This window comes from Hemitrygon akajei, chromosome 4, assembly GCF_048418815.1.
Source record: "Hemitrygon akajei chromosome 4, sHemAka1.3, whole genome shotgun sequence".
NCBI lineage: Eukaryota > Metazoa > Chordata > Chondrichthyes > Myliobatiformes > Dasyatidae > Hemitrygon > Hemitrygon akajei.
In genome coordinates, this window is record NC_133127.1 from 20,671,852 (window position 1) to 20,689,246 (window position 17,395).

The window sequence follows — 17,395 nt, forward strand, 5'->3', positions numbered from 1 at the left end:
TCCTTTGTAGGGAGGAGGGACCCACTGGTCAAATAGTGGGTATTGGCAGCCAAACTCGCCGCGGAGAATAAAAAGAGAAGAAAACTGGTTTTTGAAGATTGGGTAGTTATAGTATTATCGCCCTTTCATGAAAGTACTTGAGGCTATTTATATCCAATAAGGCTTAAGGTCTTCATTTGAGTTTAGAACTTCATGGTCAGCAAACCCGATATCATCGCACGTAAAGAGTCAGGGCAATGTTAATGGCAAGACCCCTAACAGTGCTGATGAGCAGAGGGATCTCAGGAACCAAGTCAATAGTCCTGAAAGGGGCTTCAGATTGAGAGGAAAGCATATGGCACTCTTGCCTTTACTACTCAAGGAACTGAATTCAGGAGTCTTGAAGTTATTTTCCAGTCTTATAAAACTTTAGCTAGGCTGCATCTGGAATATTGTAAACGGTACTAGTCACCCCATTTTAGGAAGGATGCCGAGGCTTTGGACAGGGTGCGGAAGATGCTTACCAGGATGCTGTCTGGTTTAGACAGCATGTGTTGTAACAAGAGATTGGACAAACTCGGATTGCTTTTCTGAAGCGGTGGAGGGTGAAGGGAGACCAAACAGGCTTTATAACATTACGAGAGGCAAAGGCGAAATAGACAGCCAATATATTCTTTCCCCAGGATTGAAATGTCTACCAGCAGACAGCATGCATTTAAGGTGAGAGGGATCCAGTCAAAGGAGATGGGCAGGGTGAGTTTATACAGTAAATGGTGGGTGCCTGGATACACTGCCTGGGGTGCTGGAGGGGAGCCAAGTACAAAACAGGCTTTGAAGAGGCTCTTTAAAAGGCACATGAACGTGCAGGAAATGGAAAGGCACAGACACTGGGTAGGGAGAAGGATTAGTTTCGTTATGTATTCAATTACTAATTTAATCAGTCTGGCACAACATCTTGGACTGAAGGGCTTCTTCCTCTTCTATTCTGTGTTCTATTTCTTAAATTCTCTGTAATATGGAACTGTAATTAATAAAGTAAAGATTTCATTATTTTACAGCGTGCTTGTTATTTGCTTTGGGTGAAAAAGCAGAATATTATTTAAACATTTGAGTTGCTTAAATGGCTGTGTAGGAGGAATGTAAGAAGGCGAAGCAAAAACCTTTTGATTCTTTGAGCCTGCTCTGTGGTTTACAGGTGATCATCTGACACGATACCAATTTCCTGATTTACCCACAAATCCCACCATCCCTTTACTGTCCAGAAATCTATTGATCTCAGCTTTGAATCCATTTAATAACTGAACATCCAAGGGTTTCAGATTTAAAGAGTTCCAAAGATACATTACCCTTCAAAGGAAAAGATTTCTGCTCATTTGAACCCTATTAGGTCTGCCCTTTTGGTTACCACTGAAATCCCTAGACTCCTGCACTTGCAGGAACATTCTCTTCACATTGAAGAGAGCAGCTCGGTAACGGAGTGATAAGTATAACATCCTACCGTGTCAGCTGTAAGATCAATATTCAATTTCTGCTGCTGTCTGTATGGAGTTTGTATACTCTCCCCCGACTGTGTGGGTCTCCTCCAGGTGCTCTGGTTTCCTTCCATATTCCAATGACATGTAGGTGAGGGTTAGTAAGCTGTGGGCATGCTGTCTTGGTGCTGGAAACATGGCTAAACTTGTGGGCTGCCCCCAGCACATCTCGGACTGTGTTGGTCTTTGACGCAAATGATGCATTTCACTGTATGTTTTAAAACACAAAAATACAACTGCAGATGCTGTGGATCAAAGAATACGAACACAACACTGGAAGAACTCAGCAGGTCAGGCAGCATCCGTGAGAAAAGGCATTCCTGATGAAGGGTCTCGGCCCGAAACGTTGCCTCCTCTTTTCTCACGGATGCTGCCTGACCGGCTGAGTCCTTCCAGCGTTGTGTCTGTATTCACTGTATGTTTTGTTGCACATGTGACAAATAAAGCCAATCTTTATCAATGCTTTAGTACAACTTCTAAAATTTTGTCCAATACAATGAGGTCACCTCCCATTCTTCTAAGATCCAGGGACTTTAGAACTGACATCCAGGAAGCCATCAGGAGAATTTTCACTGCAAAATTCTTGGTAGCAAGTATATTCTTTTTTCAGTCCAAGAGATCAAAAACATTACAATACTCTAGGGTGGACTCAAAAGACCTTACATAGCTGTAGTAGGACAACTTTATTCTTGTAATGAAGCCATCAAGCAATGAAGGCTAATGTACCACTTACTTTCCTAATTGCCTGTTGTGTCTGCTTGTCTGATTTTGGTAACAGACTCCCAGATCTCGTATATCATCGAACAGTATAGCCTTCAGCCAACTAAACTAATCCCTTATGCCTTGCCTACACAATGTCCATATCTCTCCATCTTCCTCACACTCACGAGCCTATCTAAACGTCTCCAATATGTCCCTAATATATCTGCCTCCACCACCTCCCCACGCAGAGCACTCCAGGCACCCACAACTCTCTGTGTAAAAAAAAAACTTTACCCTCGCATCTCCTTTGAAATTACCCCTTCTCACCTCAAATGCATGCCCTCTGGTATTAGATATTTCAATCCTGGGGAAAAAGATACTTGCTGTCTACTCTATCTATGCTTCTCATAATCTTAGAATTCTCTATCAGATCCCCCCCTCAGCTCCAGCGAAAACAACCTATGTTTGATCTCCTTGAATATCAACACTTCCCAATTTCTCATCAATTAAAACTTCTCAGAAATTCAGTTTTTACGAAGTGGATTTTCTCTGATTGTACTCAAGAAGTGTACAGGCCCTTAGAGTATCATTGCATCCTTACTACACTCCTATTTATGTCATCAGCAAACTTGACAATGCTTTGGGTCCCACGTTATCTTACCTTACAAACCAGCTTACTCTCTGGGACCTTATCAAAGGCTTTGCTGTCAATCCATGGGCCTATTGTGCCACCCTCAGGCTGGAGGAGCAACACCTTATATTCTGCCTGGATGGCCTCCAACCTGAAGGCATGATCATTGATTTCTCCATCTGATGATGTTAAAAAAAAATCCCTGCTCCTCCCCAATTCTTCTATTCTCCACTCTGGCCTCTTGCCTCTTCTCATGACTATCACCTCCACCGGTGCCCCTCCTCCTTCCATTTCCCCTATGATTCCCTCTCCTCTCCGACCAGATTCATTCCCCTCCAGCCCTTGTCCTTTCCCACCCACCTATCACCTTCTAGGGTTCCTCCTTCCCCTCTGCCCACCTTTTTAATTCTGGTGTCTTCCCCTTCCTTTCCAGTCCTGAAGAAGGACCTCGGCCTGGAACATTGAAATGTTGCTGCCTGACCTGCTGAGTTCCTCCAGCATTTTGATAATGTTGCTTTGGATTTCTTGTGTTTATAAAAAATCTCTGTCAGGATCCTTGCATTTTTCCCCTATAAAGGGATGTAAGCCAAAGACAAACAAATGAGACTAAATCAGGTAGACATCTGGGTCAGCATGGATATATTGTTTATTCTATGATGGTACACTCAGTAGTCACAATATTAGGTACAGTGGAAAATGGACAATCTGGTTTGGGACCATCCTGGATTGCTGTCACAATGATACAAAACTAACTTCACTGAAGACATCTGATTTAAAGTAGGCCAGTTAAGACAGCTTCATTGTTTTACATATGGATGATGCAGACGAGAAAATCTCAAGATCACGTCAATTTACAGTGGTTATAAAAAAGTATTCATGCCCCTTGGAGGGGGGGGGAAGCGATGGGGGCATTACTGGAAGTTTGAGAAATCGATGTTCCCTTGGTGTACAGTTACGTCACTCATCAAGAAATAGAAAGAATATGATACAGCTGTAAATCTGCCAAGAGCAGGCCATCCTCAAAAACTGAGTGACCATGTAAGCAGGGGACTAGAGAGGGAGGCCACCAAGAGACCTTCGATAACTCTGGGGAGTTACAAGCTTCAGTGACAGAGATGGGAGGGACTGTGCATACACCAGCGGTTGTCCGGATGCTTCACCAGTCGCAGTGTTATGGGAGAGCAACAAAGAGAAAGCCGCTGTTGAAAATAACTCACGTGAAATCTCAGCTTGAGTTAGCCAGCAGGAAGAGGGTTCTATGGTCTGAAGAAACCAAAATTAAGCTTCTTGGCCATCAGACCAAACACTACACATCATCAAAAACACACCATCCCTCCCGTGAATCGAGGTGGTGGCTGTGTCATGCTGTGGGGGTGCTTCACTGCAGCAGGCTCTGGAAGGCTTGTGAAGGTAGAAGGTAAAATGAATACAGAAAAGTACAGGGAAGTCCTGGAGGAAAACCTGATGCAGTCTGCAAGACAACTCCGACTTGGGCAAAGATTTGCTTAAAAACAACAAAGTTAATGTCCTGGAATACAAATCAGGTCCAGATCTGAATCCAACTGAGAATTTGTGGCTGGACTTGGAAAGGGCTGTTCACTCATGATCCCCATGCAATCTGACAGAGCTTGAGCAGTTTTGTAAAGAAGAATAAGGAAAAATTGCAGTGTCCAGATGTGCAAAGCTGATAGAGACCTGTCCACACAGACTCATGTCTGTAATTGCTGCCAAAGGTGCATCTACTAAATACTGACTTGAAGGGGGTGAGTACTTATTAAATCAATTTTTTTGTGTTTTATATTTGTAATTAATTTAGATCACTTTGTAGAGATCTGTTTGCACTTTGACACAAAAGAGTCTTTTTCTGTTGATCAGTGTCAAATAAGCCAAATTAAATCCACTGTGATTCAATGTTGTAAAATAATTAACTTCCGGGGAGAGGGTTGTTAAGTCTTTTTATAGGCACTGTACAAGCTATATCTCATGTGTTCTGTCAGCAAGACTGTTTGAGACATAGCTGTGCTTTTAGTCTCAAAACTGATAACTGCCTATAGTTCACAATTGAATAGTCTCTGCTTGTATTCGTATCTGTTCTGCATATAATTCCTGAAGGATCTCCCATGTCTAACAATCCCTTATACTGGGCCTGGCTCGAGTATAAACAATCAATTATCTAATGGTGTTTTTTTTCAGTAAAATAAAGATCCAGTAGCCTTTGGTATAGCTTTCTCACATGTTGATCCTCAGGGCTCTTCATTCATGCAATTCCTTTAAAAGTGCTGGTTAGGTGAACATTGTGGGAATATTACACTCAGTGACCACTTTATTAGGTACAGGAATTACCTAGTAAAGTGGCCACTGAGTGTACTATATGTTCGTGGTCTTCTGCTGCTTTAGCCCATCCACTTCAACGTTCACTGTGTTCTTCTGCACACCACTGTTGTAACGTGTGGTTATCTGAGTTACTGTCACCTTCTTGTCAGCTTGAACCAGTCTGACCATTCTCCTCTGATCTCTCTCATTAATAAGGTGTTTTCATCCACAGAACTGCCCCTCACTGGACATTTTCTGCTTTTCGCACCATTCTCTGTAAACTCTGGAGACTGTTGTGTGTGAAAATCCCAGGAGATCAGCAGTTTCTGAGATACACAAACCACCCCATCTGGCACCAACAATCATTCCATGTTAAAAGTCACTTAGATCACATGATTGGCTGATTAGATATTTGCATTAACAAGCAGGTGAACAGATGTGCCTAATAAAGTGTCTACTGAGCGTATGCTGGTGTTGGAGTGTGTGGCTGCCCCCAGCACATCCTTGCATTGTGCTGGTTATTGTATGTTTCGATGTACATGTGATAAATAAATGAATGTGAATCTGAGCTAACATTGTCTTCTCATCTTTCCACATATATCCCTCTGCATCTGTAATGTCCATCCACTGCATTATTTACTTATTGATTGGAAATATAGCATATAGATATAGCCACGCTGCCCAGCAATCACCCGATTTAATCCTAGGCCTGATCATAGGACAATTTACTATGACCGATTAACCTACCAACTGCTACATCTTTGGACTCTGGGAGCAAACCAGAGCACCCAAAGGAAATCCACATGGTCATGGGGAGAACATGCCTAGGCCGAGGCAGATTAATAGGTTGGCACAGACTAGATGGGCTGAAGGGCCGGTTTCTGTGCTGTGTTCGATGACTCTCTGCCCAGTTGGTGTAGACTTGCATTGAGTCTATTATGGATTATTGTTATTCTTTAATGGATTTATTGACTATGCCTAGCAAGAAAATTAATCTCAGGGTTGCATATGCTGACATGTATGTATTTCCAGAATAAATTTATTTTGAACTTTGACTCTATAACTCTAATGTGGAATTAGGCAGCATGGTACCATCATGCTTTACAGCACCAGCGACCCGGGTTCATTTCCAGTTGCTCCCTGTAAGGAGTTTGCACGTTCTTCCCCTGACAGTGTGGGTTTCCTCCGGGTTCCCTGGTTACCTCCCACATTCCAAGCGTGTGCAGGTTAATAGATCAATTGTTCAAATGGGAGTGATTGGGCAGCATGGGCTCATCGGGCCAGAAGGAGGGTCTGTTATCGTGCTGTATCTCTAATAATAAACTCTCTGTGTCCCTTGGGTGTGGTTATTATATTAGGACCTTGCCCTACACTGCTGCTTAAGAAGAGACCAGTTCTTTTCTATTCTTTTCTCTCAAGCCTCATAACAAATGGCTGCCTCTCTCCAGCCGTCACACTTTGATGGATAAGGACATCTGATTCCCAAAAATAAAACCCTCGGCTCCAGCCTCCTTCCCAGAGCAGGGGAAGAGCCAAAACATCCATTATTCCAGGATTTATAAAATCCCTCAGGAAAATGTTACACTTTCTGGTATCTTTTAGCAAGATCCTACTCCTGTGGTTACACCAGTGCAGCCATTATAACCTGATCCAGCATGTTGTGTTTGACAGGTTGTATTTCCCCCCTGTCCTCCGTGCTCCCCCTCACCGTTTGACTTGGTCCAGCCTGACTGAGGCAGACCATTTATAGAAGCTCAGTTTCAGGCATCTGAACGGTGTCAAGATAACTGGAGATCAGTCACTAAGGTTAAAGTCTGTCCTGTTGCACGTAGCCTCTCTCATTCCCTCAAATGACGGTGGGTGACATGGATAAGGCAGAAGTCTTCGACGCGGAGAGCAAGGGAAGGGGTCTGAAGACGAAGCAAGAAGTTTGGAGTGGGGACGTGGTCTTCGCCGAGCCAGCTTACGCTGCGGTTGTGTTCGACAAGTGAGTCAATGCGCCTGCTTACTGTACAGTACAAACCAATGCATATTGCTCCATTGTAGGTGGAAAATTCTGTCTAGGTAAACTTGTTTCGAGAAAGCAGCAATCAGGCAGTTTCCCATTGATGTCTTATTGAGCAAGTTACTTTGTGCTGAGAGCTTTTCCCTCTCCTGTTATTTTTCGTACTGCTCTGCGTAAGGAGGTTTCCCCAGACTGATTGCATTTGCAACTGTCCCCAGGATGGTGCATGGGTCTGTGGGGACACAGGTGAACTACAGGTCTCAGTAACTACACGTGGCAATTTTTGCACAGTGGAATAGAGATGTGAACTCTGCTAACGTTGTGCAGAATCCCTAAATAAGTGCCTTTCTGAGGCTTGCTATGAGGGTGTACAGAGATGGCATCCGTCCCTGCTTGTCTGTGACTGAAGCCCCTGTTATGGCATGTGCTGGAGAATTCCAGGCCTCCGAATTACAGGAAGGATATTAATAAGGTTGAAAGAGTTCAGAGAAGGTTTACAAGGATGTTGCCGGGACTTGAGAAACTGAGTTTTCAACCAGAGAAAGGTTGAATAGGTTAGGACTTTATTCCCTGGAGCGTAGAAGAATGAGGGGAGACTTGATAGAGGTATATAAAATTATGATGGGTATAGAAAGAGTGAATGCAAGCAAGCTTTTTCCACTGAGGCTAGGGGAGAAAAAATCCAGAGGACATGGGTTAAGGGTGAAGGGGGAAAAGTTTAAAGGGAACATTAGGGGGGGCTTCTTCACACAGAGAGTGGTGGGAGTGTGGAATGAGCTGCCAGATGAAGTGGTAAATGCAGGCTCACTTTTAACATTTAAGAAAAGCTTGGACAGGTACATGGATGAGAGGGGTATGGAGGGATATGGGCCAGGTGCAGGTCAGTGGGACTAGGCAGAAAAATGGTTCGGCACAGACAAGAAGGGCCAAAAGGCCTGTTTCTGTGCTGTAATGTTCTGTGGTTCTAACTGGGAAATGTGGAAGGGCAATGGAGCTCTGGTTGGGACAGCTTTGATGTTAAGGAGAACTTGGTGATGTTGGCTTTTTATTTCTTCATGGGACATAGTTATCACTGACAAGCCAACAACTGTTGTCCGTTCCTAACTGCTGATTCGAACGGCTTACTCGGCCATTTTGGGAAGTAGTTAAAAGTCATCTGCTTTGGTGGCGGCTGGTGACAGAAAGATCAGACCATGTTGGCAGCAAGTTTCATAGCCACAAAGTCATTTACACGGAAACAGATCCCTCAGCTCAATGTGTTGACCATCGCACTAATCTTCCAGCTATCCCATTGTATTGGAGTTGGAGAGTCACAGATTACAGAATCAGACCCTTCGGCCCAAATTCACGGTACTAATCCCGCTTGCCTGCATTAATCCTATATCCCTTTATATCCTGTTCATTCAGGTACCTGACCAGATGTCTCTTAAATGTTACCATTCCTACCTCCATAATCTCCCCTGGCAGCTCATTCCGGAACCCAACTACTCAGCCTTCTGCCTCTCACATTAAAACAATGCCCTTCGATTTTAAACCCCTCTACCATAGGAAACACTGGCTACCTACCCTATCTAGGCCTCCGATAATTTTATTTTCCTCTATTATGTCACATCTCAGCCTCCTTCACTGGAGGGAAAACAGACCCAGCCTATCCAATCTCTCCTTAAAACTCAAGCCCTCCAATCCGGGCAATATCCAGAACATAGAACACCACAGCATAGTACAGGCCCTTCAGCCCACAATGTTGTGCCGACCCTGTAACCTGTTCTAACTAACTAACTAACTAACCAACCAGCTTGTACTTATCTTCTGCACTTTGGCTTAGAACATTTTACTGACTTTGTCCACTTGTATGGATAGTTTCAGTGATCCATGAACTCTAAATAGTTTTCTATTTATAGAATATCAGCTTGCCTTGGTGCATCTCCCAGAATGCAAGGCTCACACCTCACTGGATAAAATCCATTTGAAACTCTTCTGTTGCTTTCGCCTGTGCTTACGTGTTCAGTAAGATGTACGTAACCCTCCTCTCACCAGTGCTCGTGTACAAACTTGACTCTTTAGCTAACTTTGCCAACAGCCACATGACTCGCCAGTGAGAAGGCCACCTTTCATAAATTACATATGATTTGGGGTTCAACCAAACAGGAACAACGTGATGTTCCAGTTAAAGGAACCTTGATTTGAGTGAATGCTGTGTAAATACTGCCCATACACAGTTATCCGTTGGCAAGAAATAACAGATTGTACACCGCATAAGATTATAAAGTGTATTTACCAATTTCAGCTTTATCAGACAGTTAATAGGAAAAAGGAAATAAAAGAAGATATAAGGACCTACTCCAATGTGGACATAACATTGGAGCTCATATTGGAGTCATAAGGGAAGTATCTCTTTATTCATGAGCTGGACCCATAGTCTGCTACATTCTAAACTTCCCTTGAAGTCCATCGCAAATGAACTGGCTCTCTCTCAGGAATGTTCACCCCTCCTCCTTGGAGCCATTCATCTGCACAAAGTACTTCTTGCCACAGGGACTCTCCTTCTAATGGCATTCTGCAGCATCTTTCCTCGAGTTCCGCTCCACAGCTCCTGCTAAAAGACTCCAAATGAGACTGTCTGTCACAAACCTCTCTCCGCCCAGCTCTCTCTGGAATTTTCTCCCGACCCCACCATCCTAATTGACTGATACAACTTTCCTAAGTTGAACAACGTGGCTTCTTATCTTTAGCTGAAACCAAAACATTCTACTAGTGGGACACACAGCTTTTACAGAAAACTTCTGAATTAAAATACCTACGGCATAGCAGTAGAAATCTTAACCAGGGCGTTACATATATAAAGCTAACTTCTGTCTAATCTGCCAACTGCTTTATTGTGCCTTCTCTTTATGGGAGGAAGTGGAAGGAATAGGTTTAAGATGAGGAAAGACCTTGGAGGCAAGATTTTCACATAAAACTCAGTGGATATGTGGAACAAGAAGTCAGAGATATTGGTAGGGTCAGGTATAATTACCTTAAAAATTACATTCAGACAGGTTAAATGTTCAGGAAGGCACCTTGGTAAATATAGACAAATTGGACCAAAGGGCCTGTGTCTGTGCTGTATAACCCCATGATTAAATCTCCAGTGCTTGACAGGATGTTTCCTAGAATGTTAAACGGAGCAAGGGAGGCGATAACTGGTGCTCTGACAGACAAAGTTGCATCTATGTTTGACACACATGAGATACCAGAAGACTAGAAAAAAATCAAATCATAATCAAAGTAAATTTATTATCAAAAGTACATTTATGTGACTACATGCTATCTTGAAATTCATTTTCTGTTATCCTTTAGTTTCATAAATGGCCATAGGGAATACCCTGAATACATCTGCAAACTTGTAGATTGGAGTCCAGCCATGCAATCAAACGTGTCCAGGGTGTAGAATGGGATGTAACCTTCTGCAGGACCATTGTGGAGGATAATTGTGTTGGAGATGCTGCTGTCTGCCCTTACTGATTGTGGTCTGTTGGTCATGAAGTCAAAGATCCAGTTGCAAAGGGAGATGTTGAGTCCTAGATCTAGGAGTGTGGAGATGAGTTTGCTTGGAATTATGGTATTAAAGACTGAATTATTCAGTTATCAAAACCATAATCACTACAGTTCAACAGCACTATGACCACGTTGATCACTTTGCACAAAAATTTATTTTATTTTTCTTTGCTCTAATCGTGTTCATTCTTGTAAAAATTTGGTATAATTTATGTTTAATTTATAGTGTTTGTGAATACTGCCTAAGTGATTCTACATACCTGTGACAGTGGTATAAATATGTTTTTCTTTTTTTTTGGTGATTTTTTTAATTGAAGTTCATCATCAAACAAACATTTCCATAAGATGTATTTCAGACATTGTACATATATATCATATAATCATATATGTCACAAATCTCCACGAAGTATTTATCTGAGGTTTACACTCATAGAAAAGAGTGGAAAGAAAAAGCAAGCAAAAGGAAAAAAAACTATGTACAAGTAGAGAGTGATCTTTTTTTTTACAACATATTCATTGATTTGTGAGAATAAAATCAGATCTTATGTAGTTAAACCACTTTTTCCGGTATGAATCAAATTGTTCCAGCTTAGATAGATAGATAGATAGATAGATAGATAGATAGATAGATAGATAGATAGATAGATAGATAGATAGATAGATACTTTATTCATCCCCATGGGGAAATTCAACTTTTTTTCCAATGTCCCATACACTTGTTGTAGCAAAACTAATTACATACAATACTTAACTCAGTAAAAAATATGATATGCATCTAAATCACTATCTGAAAAAGCATTAATAATAGCTTTTAAAAGGTTCTTAAGTCCTGGCGGTTGAATTGTAAAGCCTAATGGCATTGGGGAGTATTGACCTCTTCATCCTGTCTGAGGAGCATTGCATCGATAGTAACCTGTCGCTGAAACTGCTTCTCTGTCTCTGGATGGTGCTATGTAGAGGATGTTCAGGGTTTTCCATAATTGACCGTAGCCTACTCAGCGCCCTTCGCTCAGCTACTGATGTTAAACTCTCCAGTACTTTGCCCACGACATTTATGATTAACAGATGCTGTTATCTTCTCCATTTTGTAAATGTCCATTGTAATTTCCATCCATGCGTTTAAAGTTGGGCTCTCCTGTGATAACCATTTCCTAGTAAGAGTCTTTTTACCAGCCATAAACTTGACTATGACTTTTATCATTAGATCTGAATTATTTCATTTTGTTATCAGATTACAGAACAAGAACAGAACCTAAGGAAGATTGTTCTTAAAAGTTGCAATGACAGTTGGGTGCCATGGTGTCATCGTTGATTCATGGGTAGTGTAGTTGTCCACAGGGTTTTCATGGCAAGATACGGAAGTAGATACAGGCCAGGCCTTTCTCACACAGATACTGCTGCTGACCAGGTTGGGACCCGGCCGGATTTGAACTCAGGACTATCCGCCTCCAAGTCCAGTGCTGATGCACTACACCACCGGCCAGCCTAAATGACAGTTCTTACTCATCAGGCTCTTAAACCAGAGAGGATGACTTCACTCAAACTCACTCGCCTCATCACTGAAATCTTTCCACCATCTACGGACTCACTTTCAAGGATTCTTCATCTCAAGTTCTTGAGATTTATTGCATATTTATTTATTAATAATATTATTTTTTCTCTCAGCTCAAGCTGGTAAAAGCTGAGGTACGGGCATAGCAAAGCACACTCATCTGTTAATTGCTAGGAACTTTCGGATTACTCTAGTGGTGTTTAGTATTGTGGCTTTCTGAAGATTTACATAGATATTAAAGTGTAGCCCTAATTGTTTAATGCTATTGTGTAGTGACTTTGGGATGATACCAGTTGTAGATACTACTATTGGGACAATGTATACCCTGTTCTTGTTCCAAAGTCTTTCCATTTCCTCTTCTAATTCAGCATATTTCTGGTTTGTTCACTTATTGACTTCTGTATTTTTGATTACGATTACTTCTTTTTTCTTTTTTCTTTTTCTATTTGTCCATTTTGTTGTTTATGCACACTGGTTGTTGTCCATCTTGTTGCATGCAGTCTTCCATTGATTTTAATGTGTTTCTTACACCTACTGTGATTCCCCCAAAAAATGAATGTCAGGGTTATCTATGGTGACAATTGTACTTTGATAATAAAGTTACTTCAAACTTTGAAGAAGCCATGAATGGAAGTCATTGGTTTCTATTCTTACTGAAGTTTGTTGACCTCAGAATCCATCCTTGGTGAATAGTAACAAGTAATTGTGCAATGACACCAGCACCGGAGTTCAGTTTGCTGAGACAGTACAAAATGAATCTTGGAGGCAGAGTAAATGTAGTTCTGCTATGATGTTTGAATCCATACGTCAAATTGGATATAACTCAATTAAGGAGCACTACTTGTATTATGCAGGCCCAGTTGGCTATCGTGCAGTTTTGATCCTGAAATAGAGAACCACTTAAAGAGGTACTTTGGAAATTGACAAGCAGAAAAGATAGCATATTGGATAAAAGACAGTCTTGAGTGGAGAAAACCTGTTATCATTTAACCTCCCAGTAGTAATCAGACATCTTTGTCTCGAAAGAACACAGGCTACCAGTTTCTCCACGGGAAATTGACCAGCACTTCTACTGATATTTGTACAATGAGACTCTATTAAACAAAGTAATTTATAACATTAAGTAACAAAATTAGCTGAGAGTTATTAAGTACACTTTTATCTATGAAGTTTCTGTGAGGACAAATAAAGTTGCTATTACAAATCAACGCCACAGTTGTTCTGTTACGTGAGGTTTCATCTTCATCTGCAAAGTTCAGAATAAATTTTATTATCAAAGTACATATATGTCACCATACACAATCCTGAGATTCATTTTCTTGTGAGCATGCTCATCAAATCCATAGAATAATCACAGTAACACATATGAGGATGTGAGTGAGCATGCTGATGTGTGTCTGAGTGATACGAGTGTGTGTTTGTGAGTGTGTGTGCATGCGATTGTGTTTAGGTGTTAGTGGTGAGTGTGTGCATGCGATTGTGTTTAGGTGTTAGTGGTGAGTGTGTGTATGCGATTGTGTTTAGGTGTTAGTGGTGAGTGTGTGTATGCAATAGTGTTTAGGTGTTAGTGGTGAGTGTGTGCATGCGATTGTGTTTAGGTGTTAGTGGTGAGTGTGTGTGCATGCGATTGTGTTTAGGTGTTAGTGGTGAGTGTGTGTGCATGCGATAGTGTTTAGTTGTTAGTGGTGAGTGTGTGCATGCGATTGTGTTTAGGTGTTAGTGGTGAGTGTGTGTGCATGCGATAGTGTTTAGTTGTTAGTGGTGAGTGTGTGGGCATGTGATTGTGTTTAGGTGTTAGTGGTGAGTGTGTGGGCATGCGATTGTGTTTAGGTGTTAGTGGTGAGTGTGTGGGCATGCGATTGTGTTTAGGTGTTAGTGGTGAGTGTGTGGGCATGTGATTGTGTTTAGGTGTTAGTGGTGAGTGTGTATGGATGCACAAAGGAAAAAGGGAGGGCTATGTGGGAGGGAAGTATTAGATTGATCTTGGAGTAGGTTAAAGGGTCAGCACAACATCATGGGCTGAAGGGCCTGTGTTCTGTGTGTGAGTGTGTGTGTGTGTGCATGCTTGTACTAGACCAGGATTACGCAACAAGCTTTTGTATGGTGCCTGTAGGCACTGTGCTCAGCAGTGGAGGTGATTTGACTGCTGGGCCAGCAGATGGACTGGGATATGGGGCTGACTACAGGTCCTAGCAGAATCATCCTGGTCAGAATCAGCACCTTAAGGACAAGAAGAAAATGGGAATGGGTTTGAGGGAAGATGTAGATTCTAATGAAGGAAGAGCAGAATCACTTTACCAAATGTGTTTAGCACATGGCGACACTGAAGAGTGAGACTGCTCAACGAAACGTTAAACTTCCTTTGCTGGGCTCTGATAGGTGATATGTCAATAGAAGGTCAAAATGAAATGTCAAGTGCACTTCAACAACCTAGTGCCAGAAGGGAATGGGATAATTCTCCTGTGGAAAGTATTTAATGCCCACAGGCCCCTCATCACTTGGGGATTTTTAACCAGAACGTGACTAATTACTGCTGCTCAGGAGTCGTGTCAGAGGATCGTGGATTTAGCTGGACTCAAATGATCATCTCCTCCCCTCTGTGTCTGAGTAGGAGAATTTCAAACCCCTTGTCAAAGTTGAGAGAAGACACTCCATTCATCTATAGACTCCATCATACAGCACAAAAACAGGCCTTTCAGTCCACTGAGTTCATGGAGGTGGAGGAGATGTTTGCTATAGTGGGCAAGTCAAGAACCAGAGGGCACAGCCTCAGAATACAGCATCGACCATTTAGGACAGAGATAAGGAGGAATTCCTTTAGCCAGAGGGTGGCGAATCTGTGGAAGTCAGTGCCACACACAATGGTGGAGACCGAGTCATTGGATGTATTTAATGCAGAGTTTGATAGGTTCTTGATTAGTAAGGGCATCAAAGGTTATGGGGAGAAAGTAGGAGAGTAGAGTTGAGAGGGATGATCAATCAGCCATTTTTTTTTCACTGAAAACTTTTGATTTTTATTTCACAATAGCACTGGTGCAACAAAGCAAGATCTAGTTCTATACGTCCATATGCAAGTATGGAAAAGCCACAGACAGTAGCACCAATATAACATTAACTTTTTTTTCCATGTTTAACCAATTTCTGCACTAGAAAGTACAAACTGACATTAAAAAAAAACCCAAAATATAACTAACAATAAACAGCAAACCGAATTAAATTCTCAAAATCTGCTTGCATGGAAAACACTTGACAGTCCTTTCACCTCAAATTGTTTGTTGTGCTTCAGTAAGGAAAAATAGCATTAAGAGAGCAAGGGCTTTTTGGTCCAATTTATATTAAGTTCAGTTTTAGTAACTGCTTCAGCCACTGCCCCGTCAGAGCCATTTCCTCCACGCCCTGATCCACGATTTCCTCCGCGGCTTGAGCTGCTGTATGAATCGCGTGGAGGATAGCCTCTTTCCATTGGAACACCTGGGCCTCTATCTTGCCTATCAACACGATCATTGTGGCCAATCAGCCATTTTAATGATAGAGCAGATTCAATGGGCCAAATGGTCTACTTGTGCTCCTCTGTCTTATGCAGTCATTAACCACCTAATTGCATTCATCCCATTTTATTCTTCCCACTTGTCCATCACCTCTCACCCAGAGTATACCACCCAACTACATTAAGGGCAGTTTCATAAACTGAAGAGATTCTGCAGATCACCGCACTAAGTCACTGTTTGACTGAGAAATGCCTTTGCTTGAAGCTCCCATATCCTGCAACTATTAACATGAGTAAAGCTCAACTGAACTCCAACAGGATCCAAGACAGACCTTAGGATATATAGTGACTGGCAACAAGGATTAAAAAACTGTCAAAAAAAAAGGAAAATTATGCTATTCATTCACAACTCCAGCATCCCATGTAACTTGAGAGTTTCTGGATTATTCTCTCAGAGATACAGTCACATGTGGTCTAAAAGACAAAAGGACCAGTCAAAACTATGAAGCAAAAACAGCCTTGGATTTGATTTAATGTGCAGGATTGCGTCTTCCATGGAGATGGCAGCTGGGAACGCTAAGGAGCTCTGTCCCAAGATGGCCAGAAATATAACAGCAGGAACTTCCAACGTTGTGGTCTAGCAACAAGGTTGGTGTCATATGACCACAAGTGACACATGTCATTGTTCAAGATGGAGTAATAATTATTCACACATCTGTTTGTTTAGAGAGTCTTGGAGCTTGTCAGAAGAAAGGATCTGGTGCACATCAGACGATAGGGCACAACAAATGCAACAGTAGAGAACAGAGAGAAGTTCCTCAGAGGAAGATTCAAGATTCAGGATTCTACTTTACTTATCACTTGTGCTTTGAAGCATACAGTGAAATGTGTTGTTTGTGTTAACAACCAAAGGTGTGCTGGGGGCAGCCTGCACCAACATAGCATGCCCACGATGCTCTGCAGAACAACACAGAGCACAAGAAGTAACAAGCCCCATTCCTCCCTCCCAGCCACAGTGAGTGCTGTAACGACAGGAGAAGTCATCCTCCAGCCTCCAGCAGACTCAGACTCACAGACACTGGCCTTCAACTTTTCCAATGGACCCTCAGAGAATCAGAGACTCGGGGTTCTGGTCAAATGGGCCTCGATCTGCATTTCTGATTCAACCCTTAGAAATGTCACAGAAACGAAGGCAGTTACAGTATCATAACTGCTGCAGATCACACAGGCATCTATCTTACACTCACTTGCAACATGAGACCTCAGGACTTTAAGGTCAGCCCTGACTGAAGGAAAGCCCACTGGAGATACAGATTACCACAGCTGCAAAACATTCCATTAAGGAGAAGACAGGTATGACAAGCAGCCCAGTCATCTAACCCTGGTAAGGGACAAAGTTAGTTTCAGGATTGATTTGGGACATGTTGTGAAAGACTAGGACAGAAGTAATGGATCGCAAACAAGAGAAAATCTGCAGATGCTGGAAATCCAAGCAACACACACAAAGTGCTGGAGGAACTCAGCAGGCCAAGCAGCATCTATGGAAAAAAGTACAGCTGACGTTTTGGACCAAGACCCTTCGGCAGGACCAGAAATGAAGGGGTTAAAAACCAAAATAAGGTCAGGGGAGGGGAAGGAATACAGTCTGGCAACTGAT

The 17,395-nt window shown here is 42.2% G+C and overlaps 1 protein-coding gene across 2 annotated transcripts in view; it reads left to right on the top strand.

Annotated features, from left to right (window-relative positions):
* The first annotated feature begins 6,920 nt into the window (after window positions 1-6,920).
* The window catches only part of smyd1b (SET and MYND domain containing 1b), a 77,215-nt gene continuing 66,740 nt past the window's right edge, over window positions 6,921-17,395 (top strand). For both annotated transcript variants that reach the window (XM_073042140.1, XM_073042141.1), the window contains exon 1: window positions 6,921-7,144. In XM_073042140.1, the coding sequence (XP_072898241.1) occupies window positions 7,008-7,144 (137 nt within the window). In that variant the 5' untranslated portion in view covers window positions 6,921-7,007. The remainder of the gene's footprint in view (window positions 7,145-17,395) is intronic.